The 19,355-nt window shown below is 43.3% G+C and overlaps 1 protein-coding gene across 6 annotated transcripts in view; it reads right to left on the minus strand.

Moving 5' to 3' along the window:
• LOC134225187 (rho guanine nucleotide exchange factor 11) overlaps nucleotides 1-19,355 on the minus strand; it is a 421,082-nt gene that overhangs the window by 14,973 nt on the left and 386,754 nt on the right. For all 6 annotated transcript variants that reach the window (XM_062705053.1, XM_062705052.1, XM_062705057.1 and 3 more), the window contains 5 exons: nucleotides 2,644-3,242; nucleotides 1,114-1,651; nucleotides 864-1,047; nucleotides 658-801; nucleotides 479-586 (listed from right to left, as the gene is read on the minus strand). In XM_062705053.1, the coding sequence (XP_062561037.1) occupies nucleotides 479-586; nucleotides 658-801; nucleotides 864-1,047; nucleotides 1,114-1,651; nucleotides 2,644-3,242 (1,573 nt within the window). The remainder of the gene's footprint in view (nucleotides 1-478; nucleotides 587-657; nucleotides 802-863; nucleotides 1,048-1,113; nucleotides 1,652-2,643; nucleotides 3,243-19,355) is intronic.

The following is a 19,355-nucleotide window of genomic DNA, read 5'->3' on the forward strand; positions in this document are numbered from 1 at the left end:
ATCTTCCAGGGGACCACCCAGTGGACACAAAGGCCGGAAGTGCTTTCTAGGCTATGGTTTTCTAAGGATTGACACATTCTGGGTAATGTCTTTCTGGGGACGTGTGCATTTTGGTGAATGTTTTTCTGGGGATGGTGCATCCTGCGGAAATGATTTCTGGACGTTTTGCCATCAACAAAAGAATTCATGCAGAAATCTAAGAATTTATTCGGGAAATCCATTAGGGATTGCTTTGCAAATTCTTTTGAGAATGCTCTTGAGAATTCCAAAGGAATTCCTTTAAAAATTTCCAAGGATATTTCTAAAGGAGCTCGTAAAGAAATTTACAAAAGAATCTTCAAATGATTTTCTGAAGGAATTTTCGTAAGAAGCTCTGACGGAATTCCCGAATAAATTCCCTAACAAATTTCCGGAACAATTCCTTTCGAAGTTTTCGAAGTTTCTCTAAAAAATTGTTAAACCTAAAATTAGTACCAACCTGTGATTCTAAAACTCGCTCTTGGTGCATTGCATTCAGTAGTTCCCGTAAATGCTGATTTTCCCGTCGCAATTGTTCGCGCTCCAAATCACGCTCGCTAATTTTTGGCTATGGAATTGAAAAAAAAAGATAGATGATTCCTTCGTGGACGACAGGTGGATAATATATTCTACACCTACCAATAGCTGTGAAATCTGCGCGTTCAGGCCAGACACGTAGCTCGCTATCAGATGGCACGGTACGGTTGGCACCAGTGATGATGCGTGTAGTAGCCGATTTTTACCGCACAAGTCCACTCCGGTAAATTTAGGTTGCAGGTGATTCTGCGGAAAAATAAACGCATTTGATCAGCTGCCTTTGGATAGAAATACGTTGTGCAAGCTACCTGAGTACTATCATAATTATCATTGATTTCGATATGCGAATCCGGCGATTTCGGTTCCCCGCCACTGTCGTTCAGCGTCGAAGAAGTATCCGACGCTGCACCGGCAGCTGCCGCTTTAGCTTCTGCTTCCGCTTTTCTGAGTTTTTCAGCTTCCCGCTGAGATTCCAACAGAACGGCTGCAGCTCTGTAATCGAAATTAACGAATTGTTGAATCATCAAACCGTGGAGTTCAGTGAAGGAAGTCACTTACCTAACTTCATCGATCTCACAGTAGCCGTCCTCGTCCTCCGTAATGTTGACGTGATCACCTTGCTGTTCTAGAATGGCCGCGATCGGTGGGACTCCTACGGCGGTGACTTGGGAATTGGCGCTATTACTATTACTACTACTACTGATATTGGCAGGGTCGGCCGTCGAAGATCCGTTGAGCTCCGGTTGCCCAACAGCGAGTGCATCATTGGCACCCGTTGTACTCTTGCCAATGACAGCGACAACGCCACCCCCATTCGCATTACAATTGCACTCATCACAGACTGAAGTGGACACGGCGGAAATCTCCTGGCTCTGAGTGACCCGCATGTGCTCGTTGAGAACGTCCGTCAACGATTGGATGTGGGAAAAGGCGGCCAGAATGATGTCGGTCGGTTCCTTTTGGGGCGCTTCCGGCTGGCCGGCAATGTCGGCGATCGCCAGGAAGTGCTCGTCCGGCACTTTGAACATATCACATACAACCCGCTGCTTCTCGACCAGCGTCTTCCGGATGGCCATGTCGAGGCGACGTAGTTTTTCTGCAAGAGTAAGAAGAAATATGCAAATTGGCGCTTTATTAGTCATTTATTTATACAGTTTCAAATTCGCTCATCGGTTGGGATCGTTCCGTTTCGGGGAAGATGTTTGCCCATTTTCAGTCGATAACGCATTTGTTTGTCTTTGGTGTCAACTTGAGGCAAGGCAAACAAAATCAGCCAATTTCGTACAACCCAGTCTGATTCACTTAACGGACATGACAGGGATGGACGGAAGATTTGTATCAACTTCAGCACGAGACATTGACGTGATCGTTGCTAAACAGCATACAATGATTTTATGAATAATAAACACCGGATCGAACGGAACAAGCCTTCGAATAAACAAAATAAGTACCTAGATTGGATCAGAGATCCATTCGTGAATAAGGCGAAGAAGATTGATGTTGTCCGTGCGAAGTTCAACAATTGTAGGCAAGATAAGTCTTGAGCTCAATTTCGATCTGCTTATCTAAAACGAACATTAACATTTTTAACTCATGAGATTTTTGATATGAGTTGACTAAAAAAAGTACCAGCGTCAAGCATGGTTTCTTATTTTCATCTTTTTTGCTGGGATTACAGTCCCCTCGCATTTTCATTGATTGCGCTTCCACCAAAATCTTTGTTTCTACTATTATACTTGGTAATAGGCAACCCGATTTATATTTATATTGGAAAAACTCTTCGACTTTGTAATAATTAACTGACAAAATATGCCTAGTTTTAACCTATGAACGGGTTACCATCACTGCATCATCCATAGTGGCAACACGTGGCCGGGTGACTGGGTTTCCATTTCCCGATAATCAACCATCAAGGCGGCTACATTTCAATCCAATTGATTCACATCCGTTCGAGTAAACATTTCCGTACCCTCACAACCCCGCACCGGCTGGTTCATAAATCTCCGGAGGAAGTCAATTCCAGAAGCCCTTCCGATCAGACACACAGAAACAGCAAAATAGCACACACTCGACGCGAATAATATTTACCTGAAGGTGTCAATATCGGTTCGGCGGTCAGCGCGCTGCTGACACTGACATGGATCTCACTCGGTGCAACCAGCGAGCACTGCTGCGTCAGGGTGCGCGTGTTATTCTCGGCTCCCACTCGACTGCCGTCCCGTCCCTGGTCGTCCTCGTCCTTGGACCGGTCATCATCGCTGGACACATCTTGCGCCGCCAGCAGACTTTGCCGTTTGATCAACTCTTTCTCCTCGTTCTCGACGTTGTCATCGCTCTCGTTGAGGGCCGTCGTCCGGTGGTTTCGATTCGGCAGGGAATCCTCATTGTTATTGAGGCCACCACCGATGAGGTGACTGTTGGGACCAGTTGCGTGAGCTCCATGATGGTGCCCATGATTGGTGACGGTTCCTCCGGTGCTGATGGCACGACACTGAAGGCTGCTATCCTTCCGCTCTAACCGATCGATCGGCGTCGATATTTGTTCGATCTTCTGCGTCTCGGTGACAGTTTCGAAGCTGTCCTTTGGAGGCTGACCGGGGCCACCCGAGGTGTCCTCGTTGTAGTCGTGCGTTCCTTTGGTGCGGGCTTTGTACGCGTCGGCGGCGTCCGATATGTGTTTGAACCATCTGTGGGAAAAGACGGGAGAAAATGATTTATTTCGAGTTTTAGTTACGCGCGTTTGCTACAAGAAAATTTACCAATGATAAGCTTTTAAATTGCATCGCTTATTTGAATAATTGTGTTTCTTCATCGGTAATTATTTTTTTAATGAAATATTTAAGTCATTTACTACTTTCTCCAATAAACAAACTAATAAATCATATTCCACAATAAACTACGATGGACACCAAACTACCTGGACACAAGTGATGGCCTTCGAACGGGCGCCTCCCCACCCAAACTGCCTCGCCGCTTGCTGCCGTGTTTGCCGTGGTGGTGGTGCCCTCCGTTCGGGGACACACCCTCGTCGTTGTCCAACCGCAGGTCGGTGATGCAGTGAACCACTTCGGCGGCGATGCTTTTCCGCCGCAACCGTCCGGACACGACCGTCGGAACGGTTAGATTCATCGTTTATGTTAAATGGGCTTTTACAAATCAACACGGATATTTAATGATCCGTCGTTGTCGTTGTTATTATTATATCTCGTCGTCATTGATTGTAGGCAGAGACAGTTCATTGTAGGTAAACTACTAACACGCAATTTTCACTGAACCATTATGACTCCTGATGGTCGTGAACGATGATGGACTCGAACACTGAGAGGTGTAATTTGTTATTTACGTTTAAAGGTCGGAGAGGATCGAAGTGGTGTGAATAATTGATGCGAGATAACCATAGACGGACGCGAAAGGAGGAAATGTGCTTTGAAGGATATTCCCCACCTGTGGGCAACGTACGGCCGAGAAGAGTATCTCGCGATGAGGATGTGAAAAATGGGGATTCATTATTCATGCGTTATTAATTTTGCGTTATGGCCCATGAAGCCCATCCCCATCAGTTGAACCCTTTTTTCGAATCGGAAATCGTACGCAGGATCTGCTGCTATTTTTATGTTCTGTTTCCATTTCCATAAGCGTTGACCGTTTTGGGTGATTGGGTTTGGGTAGATCTTGTTGGGTTAATGGTACTTTTATTGAGTCAATATGCTGAGAATATTGTAGAAGAAGGGATTCAGGGATAATATGATTGCGATTTGATTGAAGTATCAATAATCGATTAGGAAAAAGTAAACTTCCAATTTTGGTACGACAACAACCTGCTTTCAGTTCTTCTTCTTCTTCAATGTCTCTACATTCCAACTAAAACTTGGCCGGCTTTTCAACTTAGTATTCTATTAGCATTTCCTCAGTTATTAATTGAAAGCTTTTCTATGCCTTTTCTTATTGAATTGCAAGTACAATGGATACACTATGACCAGGGTGTCGAAAAAGTTTCCAAACCGAAAACATCTGTAATTGGCAATCCTACGTCTTGGCTCGCAAAGCTATTGGAGACCTCTTTTTTGCAAACTTGAGTGATTTTGCGATAGCTACACATACAACACTTTTTTATAGGATGCGTAATTTTTCGATTATATCGATTTGAATAATAATCGGTAGAAAAAACTTTGGCCCTTTTCAAAAGATAGTCTAGATCAGTTTTGGAAAAACTAAATATGCAAAGTGGCTTTTTGTAACAAAGGATACATGTCCAGAATGTTTCATTGAACTGAGAGGGTGCTGCCAACATTTGTTCGAGTTGGTGCGAATTCCCTCGCATACAAATTTTCCCGCCGATCGATTCAATAGTTTCCCAGTCTTATAGACTCGATAGATAGACTAGACTTGTCAGATATAGATAGAACAATAGTTTGTGCAACTAGTCGCAAAAAGATGATTTGTCGGCGGCGGCGTTTTCGACGTCACGCCGAAAGCCATTTTAACCGGTAGCGAACTATGCCCCCCCCCATACAAACAGGCGGACAAGAATATTTTCTTTCTTCTTTCTAACTTATAGGGGAAAGTGGGGTAAGATGGCCATATGGGGCAAGACAGCCAACGTTAATTATGCCTTAAGTGAGCATTATATTCACATCATTATTACAAGGGATGGTTCACAATAATGTAAAAGAGCTATACAACTGAAAAATGCACTTTGTCAACCTCACTTCTTCTTGTAATATTCATTTGAAGATGGTTTAGTTGAAATTCGAATTTTCTTATAATTTTCTAATTACATAATTTAACAATTGAAGCCTAAATTACCCATTTTTCAGGACAAATTGATATTTACCGAAGCTTTTATATAACTATAGCCTCTATACAATAATAATTTGAGGAGATTCACAGTAATTAGGTTCGATAGGATATAAATCTTTGGATATGCGACGGCTTGGGGCGGTATTGCCAACTGCATAGGAACAAGGTCATCTCCAGGATTAAGAGTCGCCTAACCCTTGAATGCATTTAAAAAATGATCAAAACAGTTTCTGTGTGAATCAGAGATGATTTAAAACAAAGGATATGGTTTTAACAGTAGAAATTATATTTAGGCAAATTCTGATATTGTCGTAGTGCCAGTTGTCAAGAAATCAACACGAAATACGACATTTTTAAACGAAGCATCATTTGAACATAATCCATAGAAGTGCAAGAAATGTGTCCCCTATTCTTAATAAATTTAGCACACTTTTGATATAGTTTTTGGTCAATGCTCGTCTTGCCCCGAGGGGGTGGTCATATTGCCCCATATGGTAAATATAGGCATCATAAAAACAGCTTCTTTAAAACCAGTTTATAAGATACTAAAACTTTATTAATTAGTGTTTATTGATACTTATGTCAAAGACGGGTCATCACAAAGGTGTTTCATGGACAAATCAGCAGAATTTGAAGGAGTGTCACTATTTTACAAGGGTTACCGCTTAGGGTGGCCATCTTGCCCCACTTTCCCCTAATATGTTTTTGATGTTGTCATAACAGGGAAATGTTGTTCAGCAACAATCTCAGTCATTTTGCGACTAACTTTTGAAAAGGGCCTAATATTTTGACTCTTAAACAAAAAAATATTAATCTCAAAACGACATTAAATTTTTATTCACAAAATATCAAGAACGAATAGGAAGGAACTTTTTACAGTAGAATATTGAAATTTATGTTGCTACGTAAAAGAGACAAGTTTTAGGCCAGACGCGTTTGTTTTCAAATCTCTTTTTCTCAAAATGGCGCAAGTTTGCCCAAGATTTTCCGTGGTATTCTAAAAGTACACATCCCAAATATGATCCCCAACTTAATATCTCCGCGGGGAAATGCGGGGAAAAAAGTGGCTGAATTTAAAAGTTAAAAATGCCTCTATTTTTCAAAGTTTTTTTTTCGTATTTTGATTTAAAAAAAAAAGAAAAATCCATCGTGACATCACGATTTTTGTTAGTACGATATGAAAGCTTTTTCAATTATCTTTACAATGCTACAGCGACCGGCATAATAAAAAGCCCTCTCGCCGTTTTTCATACAAAATGGTCAGCTAGATCCCCAACTAGATAGCGATTGCGTGTGAACCAATTTTGCTGAAAATTTAACCAGAGCTCAGATATAACTTGAATTTAATTTTTAAGATATTATAAAATCAATTTTTTGCCAAAAAAATCGTTTTGGTATTACCGCGATAATTTTTTACCCTATGAATCAATATGGTCGAAACTCAGGTGTGGTAAAATTCAAGTTATATCTGAGCTCTGGTCAAATTTTTAGCAAAATTGGTTCACACGCAATCGAGATCTAGATCTCCTAAGTTGACCATTTTGTATGACCAAAGTCCTATTGCCAAAGGCGGGAAAAACACCGGGGGATCCGTCGGCATATAGACCAATATGCCTGCTTGTTACGGCGGGGAAGGTGCTCGAGAAGATCATCCTCAACAGGTTGTTGATACGCACGGAGGGTGCGGATGGTCTATCGAGCAACCAGTTTGGCTTCCGAAAGGGTAAGTCGACCGTAGACGCAATCTTGTCGATTACCAAATCCGCGGAGATAGCTATCCAGCGTAAGAGGCGGGGAGTTCGCTATTGTGCAGTAGTGACTCTCGACGTGAGGAATGCTTTCAATAGTGCCAGTTGGGCAGCTATTGCAGATGCGCTCCTGCGTCTTGGAATTCCCGAGTACCTGTACAAGATTCTCGGAAGCTACTTCCAGAATCGAGTACTGGTATACGGAGGCGGGTCGGAAGTGCGTTGACATAACCTCAGGGGTTCCGCAAGGTTCCATACAGGGTCCGGTGTTATGGAACGTCATATACGACGGTGTCTTGATGTTGAAGTTCCCGGTGGGCGTGGTAATCGTCGGCTTCGCTGACGATATTACGCTGGAGGTCTACGGTGAATCGATCGAAGAGGTGGAGTTGACTGCAGCCCACTCGATCGCAATTGTGGAGGAGTGGATGAGTTCCAGGAAGTTAGAACTGGCTCACCACAAGACTGAGGTGGTTGTTGTTAACAACCGAAACTCGGAGCAACAAGCGGTGATAAGGGCAGGCAACTGCACGGTCACCTCTGAACGCTCCATCAAACTCTTGGGGGTAATGATTGACGATAAGCTCACCTTTGGTAGTCACGTCAATTTCGCCTGCAAGCGTGCCTCCACAGCTATAGTGGCATTGTCCCGGATGATGTCCAATAGCTTTGCGGTTTATGCCAGCAAGCGCAAGCTTCTGGCTAGCGTTGCTCTGTCCATACTGAGGTATGGGGGGCCAGCTTGGGGCACGGCCCTGCGTATTAACTGCTACAGAACGAAGTTAGAAAGTACGTATAGGCTCATGTGGCTAAGAGTTCCGAGCGCGTACCGTACCGTGTCGCACGATGCACTTTGCGTCATCACCGGTATGATGCCTATTGACATCGTTATCGGTGAAGACATAGAGTGCTTCGAAATGCGCGACACGAGAGGCATCCGTAGGACTGTCAGGTTGGCCTCAATGGTCAAATGGCAGCGTGCGTGGGACAGTTTCACTAAGGGTAGATGGACACATAGGTTGATACCGGAGATAGGTACGTGGGTCAAGAGGCGCCATGGGGAAATCACTTTCCACCTGACCCAGGTCCTTACAGGCCATGGTTGCTTCAGACAGTACCTACACCGGTTCGGACACTCGGCCTCACCCGAGTGTCCGGTGTGCGCAGGTTTAGAGGAAACGGCGGAACACGTGTTGTTCGTGTGCCCGCGTTTTCGCACAATGCGTGACCACATGCTTGCCACATGTGGTCTGGACACTACCCCGGACAACCTAGTCCGGAGGATGTGTAAAGATGAAGTTGGCTGAAACGCCGTTTTATCGGCTATCGTCCAAATCGTCTCGGAGCTACACAGAAGGTGACGCGTGGACTCGAGGAATGGCTAGTTCAGGCGCAAATAAGAGGTGGTCCAAGAGTTCGGAGTCGGCTTCATGGGTCATACCGGTGCCCTGTGGTCGAACTCGATCCTTTTATCGAACAAGTGGCCGCGCGAAGAACAACATTGTATCGTTGCTTTCGCGGCGTCAGTCAACCGGGCGGGTTCCGAGCCCGAGGACGGAAAGAGGTCCTCGTCAAGGCTGGGGCAGGCGTAGGCACCGCGTCGGCAAGTCCCTCTGTGTGTTGGCGAATAGACCCTATCGCAGAGAGGTCAATTTGGGGTGCACCATCATTCTTGGGGCATCATCATTCTTGATACCAGTCGTGCAGAGTGAAGCAGGCGCGAAGTCGACCCTTCCCACCTTCCGAAGACATAGGGCGTGGCAAGGCCACCTGGAAAGCCGGCAATGCGCTGGCACGATACCATAGTGTTCTTCTAAAAAAGCGAGTCACGATGTTCGATGCTGCAAGGACACGCAGCTAGCCTCGAGGGTGCGTCGTGCACTGGCCCCCCTTTGAAGCATTAACGTTCCGTTAAACGTTTAGTTCTGCTAAATGGTAGGGTAAATGTTCCAATTTGGACCCCTACACCCAACCAGAGATTGCAACATTTTATTGCAATCTCGCATTAGTTTCGCGTACAGTTTGCCATAATTTGGGACATATGCACAGATTGTAGGCAGGCCCCTTGGGGCAGCAGGGACAGCAGGGACAGCATGGACCATGTCCAAGGGCTTGACAACCCCTCCCCAGCTGTCTGCGAGTCAGGGAGAACTGCCTAGGGCGTGGTGGGATTTAGCAGTGGGCTCTGCTAAAATCCCTCCCAAAAAACCACAAGTGCCCGTAATCAGACTCTATCAAAGCGACTATGTGCCGCTTCAAAAGCACAAGCCCAGGGAGTGCCAATTGGCATGGGGAGTGTCCCTACTCCGGTAGGGTAGCGCGTGAGCTGCTTCGGCAGGGAGTGAGTGATCTGTTTGTGCTGAGACAGGAGTGTCATAGCGCGTCACCGCTATTGTCACCTCGAAGCGCAGCAGAAGTCTGAGTATGGACTGCACATGCTAAGGTAGGAGTGTCGTAGCGTAGTATCGTTGATTGGTCCCTACATACCGCTATCGACACCTCGAGGCATGGCAGTGGAGTGTTAGAGTGAGTTGGGGAGTGTCCCTACTTCGGTAGGGTAGCGCGTGAGCTGCTTCGGCAGGGAGTGAGTGATCTGGTTGTGCTGAGGCAGGAGTGTCATAGCGTGTCGCCGCTATTGTCACCTCGAAGCGCAGCAGAAGTCTGAGTATGGACTGCACATGCTGAGGTAGGAGTCGAGGTACCTATCGACACCTCGAGGCATTGCAGTGGAGTGTTAGAGTGAGCACCCGAAAAAGGGTCACATGGAGCGAATGGTCTTTGGAGAAGCTGCTTCGGCGGCAGGGTAGCAGTGGGTTGTACCCACACACCTACAGTTGTGCACATGTGGTGCATGGTGCATGCAAATGGAGTGAATGGTGTGCGAGCACCCAAGTCAGTCTCGCATGGGACGAGTGCCTGTGTGAGCGATAATGAGCGAGTACGCTTAGTACTGCCATCCCCCCAGAAGTAGTACTGCGAGGTAGTTCCTGGGGGAAACGATGGTGGAGCCCAAGGGAGTTTAGTCGGTATTACCGGTATGGTCGAGTCCGACACTCCAGTACACTTCCATGTGGTAGTTTGGCAACTACAATGCACGTGTACTGGGTTAGTGTGTAAATGCATTCTCCCTTGTAAAAAAAAAAAAAAAAAAAGGCAGGCCCCTGCATTAGGTCTCCGCTCACGAGAAAATAAGAACTGGTTATGTGTTAGTGAATTGAATCTAATTTTACACTCCCCCATCGAGGAGTGAAATGCTGTATAATTTGACAACCTCAGGGACCATACAAAAAAAAATCGGTCAAAGACGGGAATTGAACTCGGACCCTCCACACTTATAGCACATCTAGACTGACGCGCTAACCATCTGGACTGTTTACCAGATAAGGAACGATGCGACCAAAGGCAATCATAATTCACGTTTCATGCTATGCGGATGTAACAAGTAGAAGGGTAACAGGGATAGCAATGAGTCATTTAGTAAACAGAAATTTGAAATTGGCATCAAGTGTAGATGAATCGGTTAAACGTTTTGTTATTTGAACAATTAAAAAAAAATGCTATCAAGCTTTGCTCGGGTAGGCTTCTACCAAACAGACTTTCAGCCTTGTGGTCTTCGGCCAAATGGCTTCCTGCCGAACGACTCTTTTCCGTTCAAAAATTCAATTTCAATGAGATTTTTTTTGGATTTCAACGGGAAATCCTTCGCAATTTTCACACGAAGTTTGGCTTGGTTTTTGAAGAGAGCTTTTCGAAATTTAACAAGAAATTGTATGGAAATTTTATGAAAATCGTTGGTATCTTCACGAAAAATTCTCCTGGAGTTTCCATGTGATGTTGTAGAGATCTATCAGTAAATTATACGGAAATTCCGCTGAATCTTCGGAATTTCCACTGGAAATTTTGCGGATTTCTTCAAATTTAAATTGGCGTGGAAAATTATAGATCACGCTGATCTCTGATAGAATCTGATAGCAAAAAGAAGCGACGAGATTGCGGCTGTATGCTGTAGGAGTATCTTGAAGTCAAAGTTGTCGTTTAACATTATATCAAGTTATAAATCTCGTAATCTAAACTGACTATAAGCATAATTATTACTTTCATCACCATTTAGAAAACCAAGAATGTTTAAACAAATGTATACAAACAAACGTATGCATTTTTGACAATCTTAATCCTATTTAAAATATAATTAGATTTTTTTTTACCATCATCGCATAAAAGTAAAAAAAATAGAAAATTTTATTACCTTTTCCAACCACAAATGCTCTTCACTGATTAAATTTATTCGCTTAGCGATAATTTGAACTTGGACAATTGGGTTGTTTAGCAAAGAAAAATATGAGGTTTTTTATAATTCAACATCTGATCTCCTGATAGTTTTCTGATCTCCAACATATTTGAATCGATAGAATGACAGTTGGCCCATGCAGCATAAGTACAAATTTTTAGTCCCATATAAATTTTAAACGCAAATTTAAAATAGTTCTAGGGCTCCAAAAATACAGAAAAATTGAAGTTTGGCTCGGTTTTTCTTGCAGATTCAGAATATGTTAAAACATCGATACCCCTAAACAACCCAATTAGCTCAAATCCTATTCACGGTTGCCTATGAGAAACTAGTGGAAGATAGAAGATGGGAGTTACGCCGGAAACTGGGAGACTTGATACTTTGAATTGCTTTGATTAAAGCAGAACTCGTCATCTCCCAACTTACATACTAATTTGTTTCTAGAAAATCGACTATGAATTAGTCCTACAAAGGGTTTTAAAATTCCACCATCCGAGCTCGCGATTTTTTGATTTTTTTTTTATATTTGCGGTGCTTGGCTGTTGACTGGCTGTTGGAATTAATTTTACAATATTTTATATTTAATTATGTCCACGGAAATCGAATTGAAAGAGTTATGAATAATATTACATATTCGAAAAATTTAATAAAAATAAACGCAATTAAAAACGCTCACTTCTGTGAACGTTGAAGTTGCTCCGCCTCTTCTGGATGGAATATTTCTGTGCCAAAGGATTGTATCCGGGCCTCCTATAAAAAAGTTTGTTTTTCTTTGTAAAAAATAGTATATTGACCAAAAAATCTTAGCCCAGAGTCTGATCAGCCATTTTTTTAATGGAACACATCGATTCGAGGATCCCCTATCGAACGCAATTGTTGCCGATTTGCATTGTTAATAGATTAATGCAACAGCTCGAAAATTTTGCGAGACTTTTCACGCCTTTTCTGCGGATCACAAATCTTCTAATATAGGAAATATATTCAGTTATATATTTTATTTGCTAATTACTAAATCTGTACAATTCTGCGTAAAAACAAGCTTTAATTGTTGTAACGAAATCTGTCAAACTGATATATGTTATGTGCATCGATTACACCAGGAAATTGTTCATTTCCTTCCAATAAAATTATCTGTAGGGACTGTCAGCGCAATGAGCCGAAGCTTGTCGCCACCAATTAGTAATTACATCGCGTGTTGATTGTGGTAGGTCCAACCGCAGAAACAACTGATCGCACTTGTGCCCGGAGTGTCAAGATTGATTTAATCGCTCTTCCCGTCTGCGGGTTTGTGGTTGCGATTTCACTTTTCATCGAACATTTCCAGCTTCAGGTCGCGTGCGCGCGTCGTATTGATTCTTTATTGAAGCAGCGTAGTAGATGTTACTCAAATTTCTGATTTTGCTTAGAAGCCGGATTCAAATGCAACGTTTTGACGAACAAATGTTTTAGATTAGTACGTCCACAATTTGACTAAAAACCAGTTGATCAACATTTCATTAAAAATAACTCCGAAGACTTTTTTTTTCTTACCAAATATAAATCGACAACGAACTTTGACCAAGTTTGACTGACCAATCAGTGCCAGTTAGTATTTATTTCCAAAATATATTTAAAGTAATTTATTGACGTTGGATTGCATCGTACGATGTCCATAAAATGGATTGCACAGCATCACCATCACCTTACAGCTGAGGGGTGTCCGCTGGTGGGATGACAAATGATATCATTACGGGAAAGTGGTTTGTTTTTTGGTTCCTGCATCTTCCGCTCACCTCCTCCTCGTGCAGTTTGGTGGAATTTTAGCACATTTGCTCTGCTACACTACACTGCCCAACCTGGAGATCTGATTTCACGTACCCGACGCAGAGAGTGGTCCATTGTGTCCGAAACAATGCCGCTCACCCGTGTGCCGTATCGTTTCATCTTGAAAAATATCCACCCGAAATGACGCAATGTAACTGAGATGAGCTTTTCGGAGGATGACATTTCGTATTCGCTTTGGTTACTTAGAATCCACAACACAATTGGATCACGATACGAATCTGCTCAAATGGGAGTTTGAGTCGCAGTTCTTGAAAGGCAAACAAAGCAGTGATCTCATTGGGGTCATGAACCAGTGTCTTCTGTCCGAGAATATATTACTGGAAAGGAAACAAGAGCCAGAATACGGACGGATGTCGTAAAATTGCAGTCAACTTGACCGGGGTTATCGATCACCATCGCCTGAATAAAGGCAATGAATACTGCTTGTCCCAATATCTCAATTTGGTTCGATTGGGAAACCAGATTTGCGAATGGAGCGTCTGGCTAATAAATAAGTTGCAGTTGCAGTTAGTGCACCACCCAATGCCGTCGTGCTCATCAATTAAAATACTGAACTTGTCGGGGGTTGGAGCTAACGCATGCGTTTTTCAGTCATTGAAAAAGCTTTGGCAATGTCACTTCACCATCCCGGTCAATCCGAATGCTGTCTCTCAACCACACGAGGGAAAAAATGGAAAGATGATAACATTTTAATTGGCAAACGAATGGACTGGCCGGGTACCTGTCCATCAAATGTCCATACCCTCATCAAACCGTTAGCCAGAGCTGTCTAGGGAAAGCGAGAGTCGGATATGAATATTATTGTCGACGACGTTTCAATGAGCATTTTTCTCCTGCTAGCGGCAGTGAACGGAGGAGGCTGATTACGAGGAAGCCTGTTGCACTTTATTGAGCTTTGAATGATGCACAAACGCATGCAACAGTTGTCAACAGACTAGTTCATCTGTGACATGTCCGTTACTATTATAATCAATACTAGGTACCTTGGAATTGCGAAACAAAGCACCAGTAATTGTTATTTCACTTCGGTTACAGAACAGGCATCTGAACGAAGTATTCACACTAGTACAGTCGGGATTCGCTGGTTGGGATTTTAATACTTGGGTCACCTTTTAGTTGGGCCTCCGCTGGTTGGGCCATGGCCCAACTAAAAAGCAACCGTACGTCAAAATTCAATGTAAACACGGAAAACGGGTTTGGGCGTCACTGGACATCATTTGTGATGTTCAAGTCGAAATACACGTGCTCAAATGGCTGTCAGTTGGCCCAACTAAAAAACCGAATTCGTTAGTTGGGCCGAGGTCGTGGCCCAACCAGCGAATCGCGACTGTATAACAACTTGAAACGGAATATATCCCATTATACACTGCTATCGCTGAGACCAGTGCATTATTCGAGTTTATGCAAGTTTAATATATTTAATGGTACGAAGAAATTATTTTCAATTGATAATATAATTGATTGAAATAATGAGTTATGTTCTTTTTTATTATTGTTGTTTTTATGACCTAGGCCCTATTTTTTTTGTTTTTTTGACATACCTAGCCATTAGATATGCACCTTTTCGAAAGAAAAGGAAACCTAGAAGAAACGGAAACCTAGAAATTTAATTATTCTATAATTCCTGGTGGATCAAAGCATTCCTGGAAGCCGAAAATCATGTGTGAAGTTTATAAGTATTGGCCGACTGCCAAATGAGTTAGCCAAACTTCAACCTTTTAGAATAAACTAAAAAAGGAAATCGTAGAAATCTGCGCAGAGCATGCAATTAATGAATTATTTGCTTTAAGCCTGCTTACAGCGGCACACTAGAAGTTAACTTTTTGAAATCAGTTTGGCAAAAGGCACCTAAGGTTGAATTTCTCAAAATTAAACACTCTTATCGAAAAAGTATGTGGTGAGCATAGTAGCATGACTGGCACCAAATATTTTTCGCTCAAAAGTTCCTATTTTTGTGAAAATCGGCGTTAGATGTCTTTCGCCATTCAAATTTCTGGCGGTTAACTCATGCTGACCAGAGTGTAAAATAATCGAAATTTTTTGGTGTAGTCCACCTTTCTTTGCTTGTCAGCTCACTTCCAGACACATTCATAGTCGGCTCTGGACTGTCAATATTCTGTTGAATATTAGTCATTTATTATTTACGCTTCTTCTTCTTCTTATTGGCATTACATCCCCACACTGGGACAGAGCCGCCTCGCAGCTTAGTGTTCATTAAGAACTTCCACCGATATTATCTGCGAGGTTTCTTAGCCAAATTACCATTTCTACATTCGTATATCATGAGGCTAACACGACGATACTTTTATGCCCAGGGAAGTCGAGACAATTTCCAATCCGAAAATTTCCTAGACCGACACCGGGAATCGAACCCAGCCACCCTCAGCATGGTTTTGCTTTGTAGCCGCGCGTCTTACCGTACGGCTAAGGAGGGCCCCCATTTATTGACGCACATTCTACAAATTGATAAATTATCTGAAATCTGAACTTAATCCGATATTCATCCGCGACGCACTCTCAACGTTAAACATCAATATAAACAATGCTAATTATGTTTTTTTCTGCACATACTTATACTTGATACTTGATGGGCTACAGCTCTTTGATGAACCTACGCCGAATGGAGTATCCTTCTCCACTGGACTCGGTCCTCTTCAACTGCAAAAAGCCATCGTGTACGCGGCCTTCCACGAAGCCTGCGGCCTTTTCCGGGTTCTCTACTAAATATTATCTTCGCTTGACGTTCTTCCGGCATACGAACAACGTGACCAGCCCACCGTAGTCTGCCGTGTTGTATAAGCTTAATAATATCCAGCCCTTTATACACCTGGTACAATTCGTGATTCATGCGACGCCGACAGATACCGTTCTCCTGTTTACCGCCGAGTATTGTCACCGGAAGAATCAGAGTAGTATACAGCGCGAGTTTTGTTTTCGTTTGCAGACTACGGGACTTAAGCTGGTTACGAAGTCCGTAATAAGCCCTATTTGCAGCTGCAATACGCCTTTTCACCTCGCGGGTAACATCATTATCGCACGTCACTAATGTTCCAAGATACACAAATTCTTCTACCACTTCAAATTTTTCGCCATCCAGCACCATTTCGCTACCACCACCACTAATGAACCCACGTTGATTGCCAGCGACCATGTACTTCGTTTTGCTGGTATTGATCGTGAGTCCAATCCTCGCTGTCTCCCTCTTAAAAGGCATAAAAGCCTCTTCCACGGCACGGCGATCTATTCCGATAATATCGATATCGTCCGCAAATCCCAGGAGCATATGCGATTTTGTGATAATGGTACCGCTTCTTTCCACACCAGCTCTCCTGATCGCTCCCTCGAGCGCTATATTGAATAGTAGATTCGAGAGTGCATCACTCTGCTTTAATCCATCTAAGGTAACAAATGACGTCGATATTTCATCCGCAACCCTTACAATTGATTTCGATCCGTCCAACGTTATACGAATCAGCCGTATCAGTTTCGCCGGAAAACCATGTTCAAGCATAATTTGCCATAATTCATTCCGTTTCACTGAATCGTACGCTGCCTTGAAATCAAAAAAACAGATGATGTGTCTGCAAGTTGTACTCCCGGAATTTATCAAGGATTTGTCTCAGGATAAACATTTGATCCGTCGTTGATCGGCCCTCACGAAAACCTGCTTGGTATTCGCCGACGAAGGCCTCTTCAAGCAGTCTCAATCTGTTGAACAGAATACGGGACATAATTTTGTACGCCGAATTAAGGAGGGTTATTCCTCGGTAATTGGCGCACTCCAGTCTGTGCCCTTTCTTAAAGAGAGGGCAAATGAGGCCGTCCAACCAGCTAGCAGGCGTTTCCTTGTCTTTCCATATTTTCGACATAATATGGTGCAGAACTTCGTAAAGTTGCTCACTGCCATGTTTGAGAAGTTCAACCGGGAGCTGGTCCTTCCCCGCAGCCTTATTGTTTTTCAGCTCTTTAACAGCTTTTTTAACCTCATCTAGTGTAGGTGACTTCACAGCTTGTCCATCATCGCTAATATTTATTCTGTTCACCGATGCACCGTCACTTCCTCCATTCAACAAAGTCTCCACCTGGCAGTCACTTCAGTTTTATCTGTCAGCAAATTCCTTTGTTGGTCGTTGCACATGACGGGAGATGGCGCTGTCTTTCTCCGCACGCCATTGACAGACTCATAAAACCTCCGCATATCGTTCTGCTCCATTTTTTCCTGCGCCTCACTAATAACTTGTTCTTCGTACTCTTTTTCTTCCTGCGGTGGGTTCGTTTTTCGGCTGCTCTTGCTTCCTTGTACCGATCTCTATTCGATCGGGTACCCGACACCAACATCCGGCTTCTGGCAACGTTCTTCTCGTCTGTCACTCTCTGACACTCCACATCGAACCAACCCGTCCTGGGTCGCCTCTGTGCAGTGCCTACCACTTCTCGTGTTGTTGTGCTCACCGCTCCATGGATCGACTCCCACAGATCGTTGATGTTGTCGCTAACGTTGATTGCACTTATCCGTTCTTCGAGCTTCTGGCGGTACTCAGCCAATACTCCTTCCGCCGACAATCGCTGGATATTGTAACGCATCGTTCGCTGTGATCTTTCGTTCGATACAGTTGACAACCGTGATCGAATTTTACTGACAACGAGGTAGTGATCAGAGTCAATGTTCAGACCTCTGAATGTCCGCACATCGATAACATCCGAGAAATGGCGCCCATCCACCAGAACATGGTCTATCTGGTTGCAAGTTTCACCATTTGGGTGTCTCCAGGTGCAAAGTAGGTGCTACTGATGGCCATCCCTCTGGTAGCAGCAAAATTTACTAGCCGTAGGCCGTTGTCATTGGTAGCGGAGTGAAGGCTCTCCCTACCGATTATGGGACGGAAAAAGTCCTCTCTACCGACCTGAGCGTTTGCGTCTCCGATAACAATTTTCACGTCATGCTTTGGGCACTCTCCATAGGCTTTATCAAGACATTCATAAAACGTGTCCTTCACGTCGTCGGATTTATCGTTTGTCGGTGCGTAAACGTTGATTAGGCTGTAATTGAAGAATTTGCCCCGTATCCTCAACACACAGATTCGTTCGCTAATGGGTTTCCACCGCATCACTCGCTTCATCTGCTTGCCCATCACTACAAAACCAACTCCATGCTGTGCTTTTTCACCGCCGCTGTGATAGATGTTATACTTGAATGCAGTGTTGGTGGTGGGGTCCACGGCTCGGAATTCACGTTCTCCGGATCTAGGCCATCGGACTTCTTGAATAGCAGCCACGTTCACTCCAACTTTCTGCAGTTCACGAGCCAGAAGGCTCACTCGTCCAGGTTCATTTAGGGTTCTGACATTCCAGGTACCGGTACCTGCACATACACGGAAGAAATAACTACCCAATAGTGAGTTCAATTCACCCAACCTCGAGCATCCGTACGGGAAGCCAAAATTGAGTATTTGAGGTCAAAGTAGGTTGCCTTTACTTCCATGTTAAAAAAGTACCCAACGGAAAATATATTTACCCAATTGGAAATTTAATACACTCATTTTTGAGTTCAGGCAATAAACTCAAAATTGGCTTCCCGTATTGAACTGGCGTCGTTGGGTTGTTTCGCTCTTTTATTTGACAACAGAAGAAAGAGTGGATGAAAGAGAAAAGAAAAAATAACTCAAAAGTAAGTTAAAAAAAACTCAACGCTGGGTAATTTTTTGTTGGCACAAATTTGTTCTAAGAAAAAAAAAACTGATTTGCCGCCAATTTTTTATATTCACTGGAGTTTCTATAGAAATATCCGAAAGTTATAAGGATACTTCCGGAGGAATGTCCGAAGGAATTCCTTATGGAATTTTCTTAAGCATTCTAAAGTATTCTAAAAGAAGTTTCCGAATGTACCGGAGACGAGCCAGCCTCGGGCTGAAAGTCTCCCTAATAAAGAAATTAAAAAAAAAAGTTTCTGAAGGGTTTTCCGTAGGAATTCCAAATAAATTTCCAAAGGAACTAACAAATTCTAAATTCTTACAAATAGAATTCCTAAAGCAATCCCTTCAGATTGCTAAGAGAATTTCCGAAGAAATCAAGAAATTTCTTCAAAAATCCACTGCAATGAATCTAAAAAAATAATCAAAAATTCTTTCGAATATTCCTTC

This window comes from Armigeres subalbatus, chromosome 3, assembly GCF_024139115.2.
Source record: "Armigeres subalbatus isolate Guangzhou_Male chromosome 3, GZ_Asu_2, whole genome shotgun sequence".
Lineage (NCBI taxonomy): Eukaryota > Metazoa > Arthropoda > Insecta > Diptera > Culicidae > Armigeres > Armigeres subalbatus.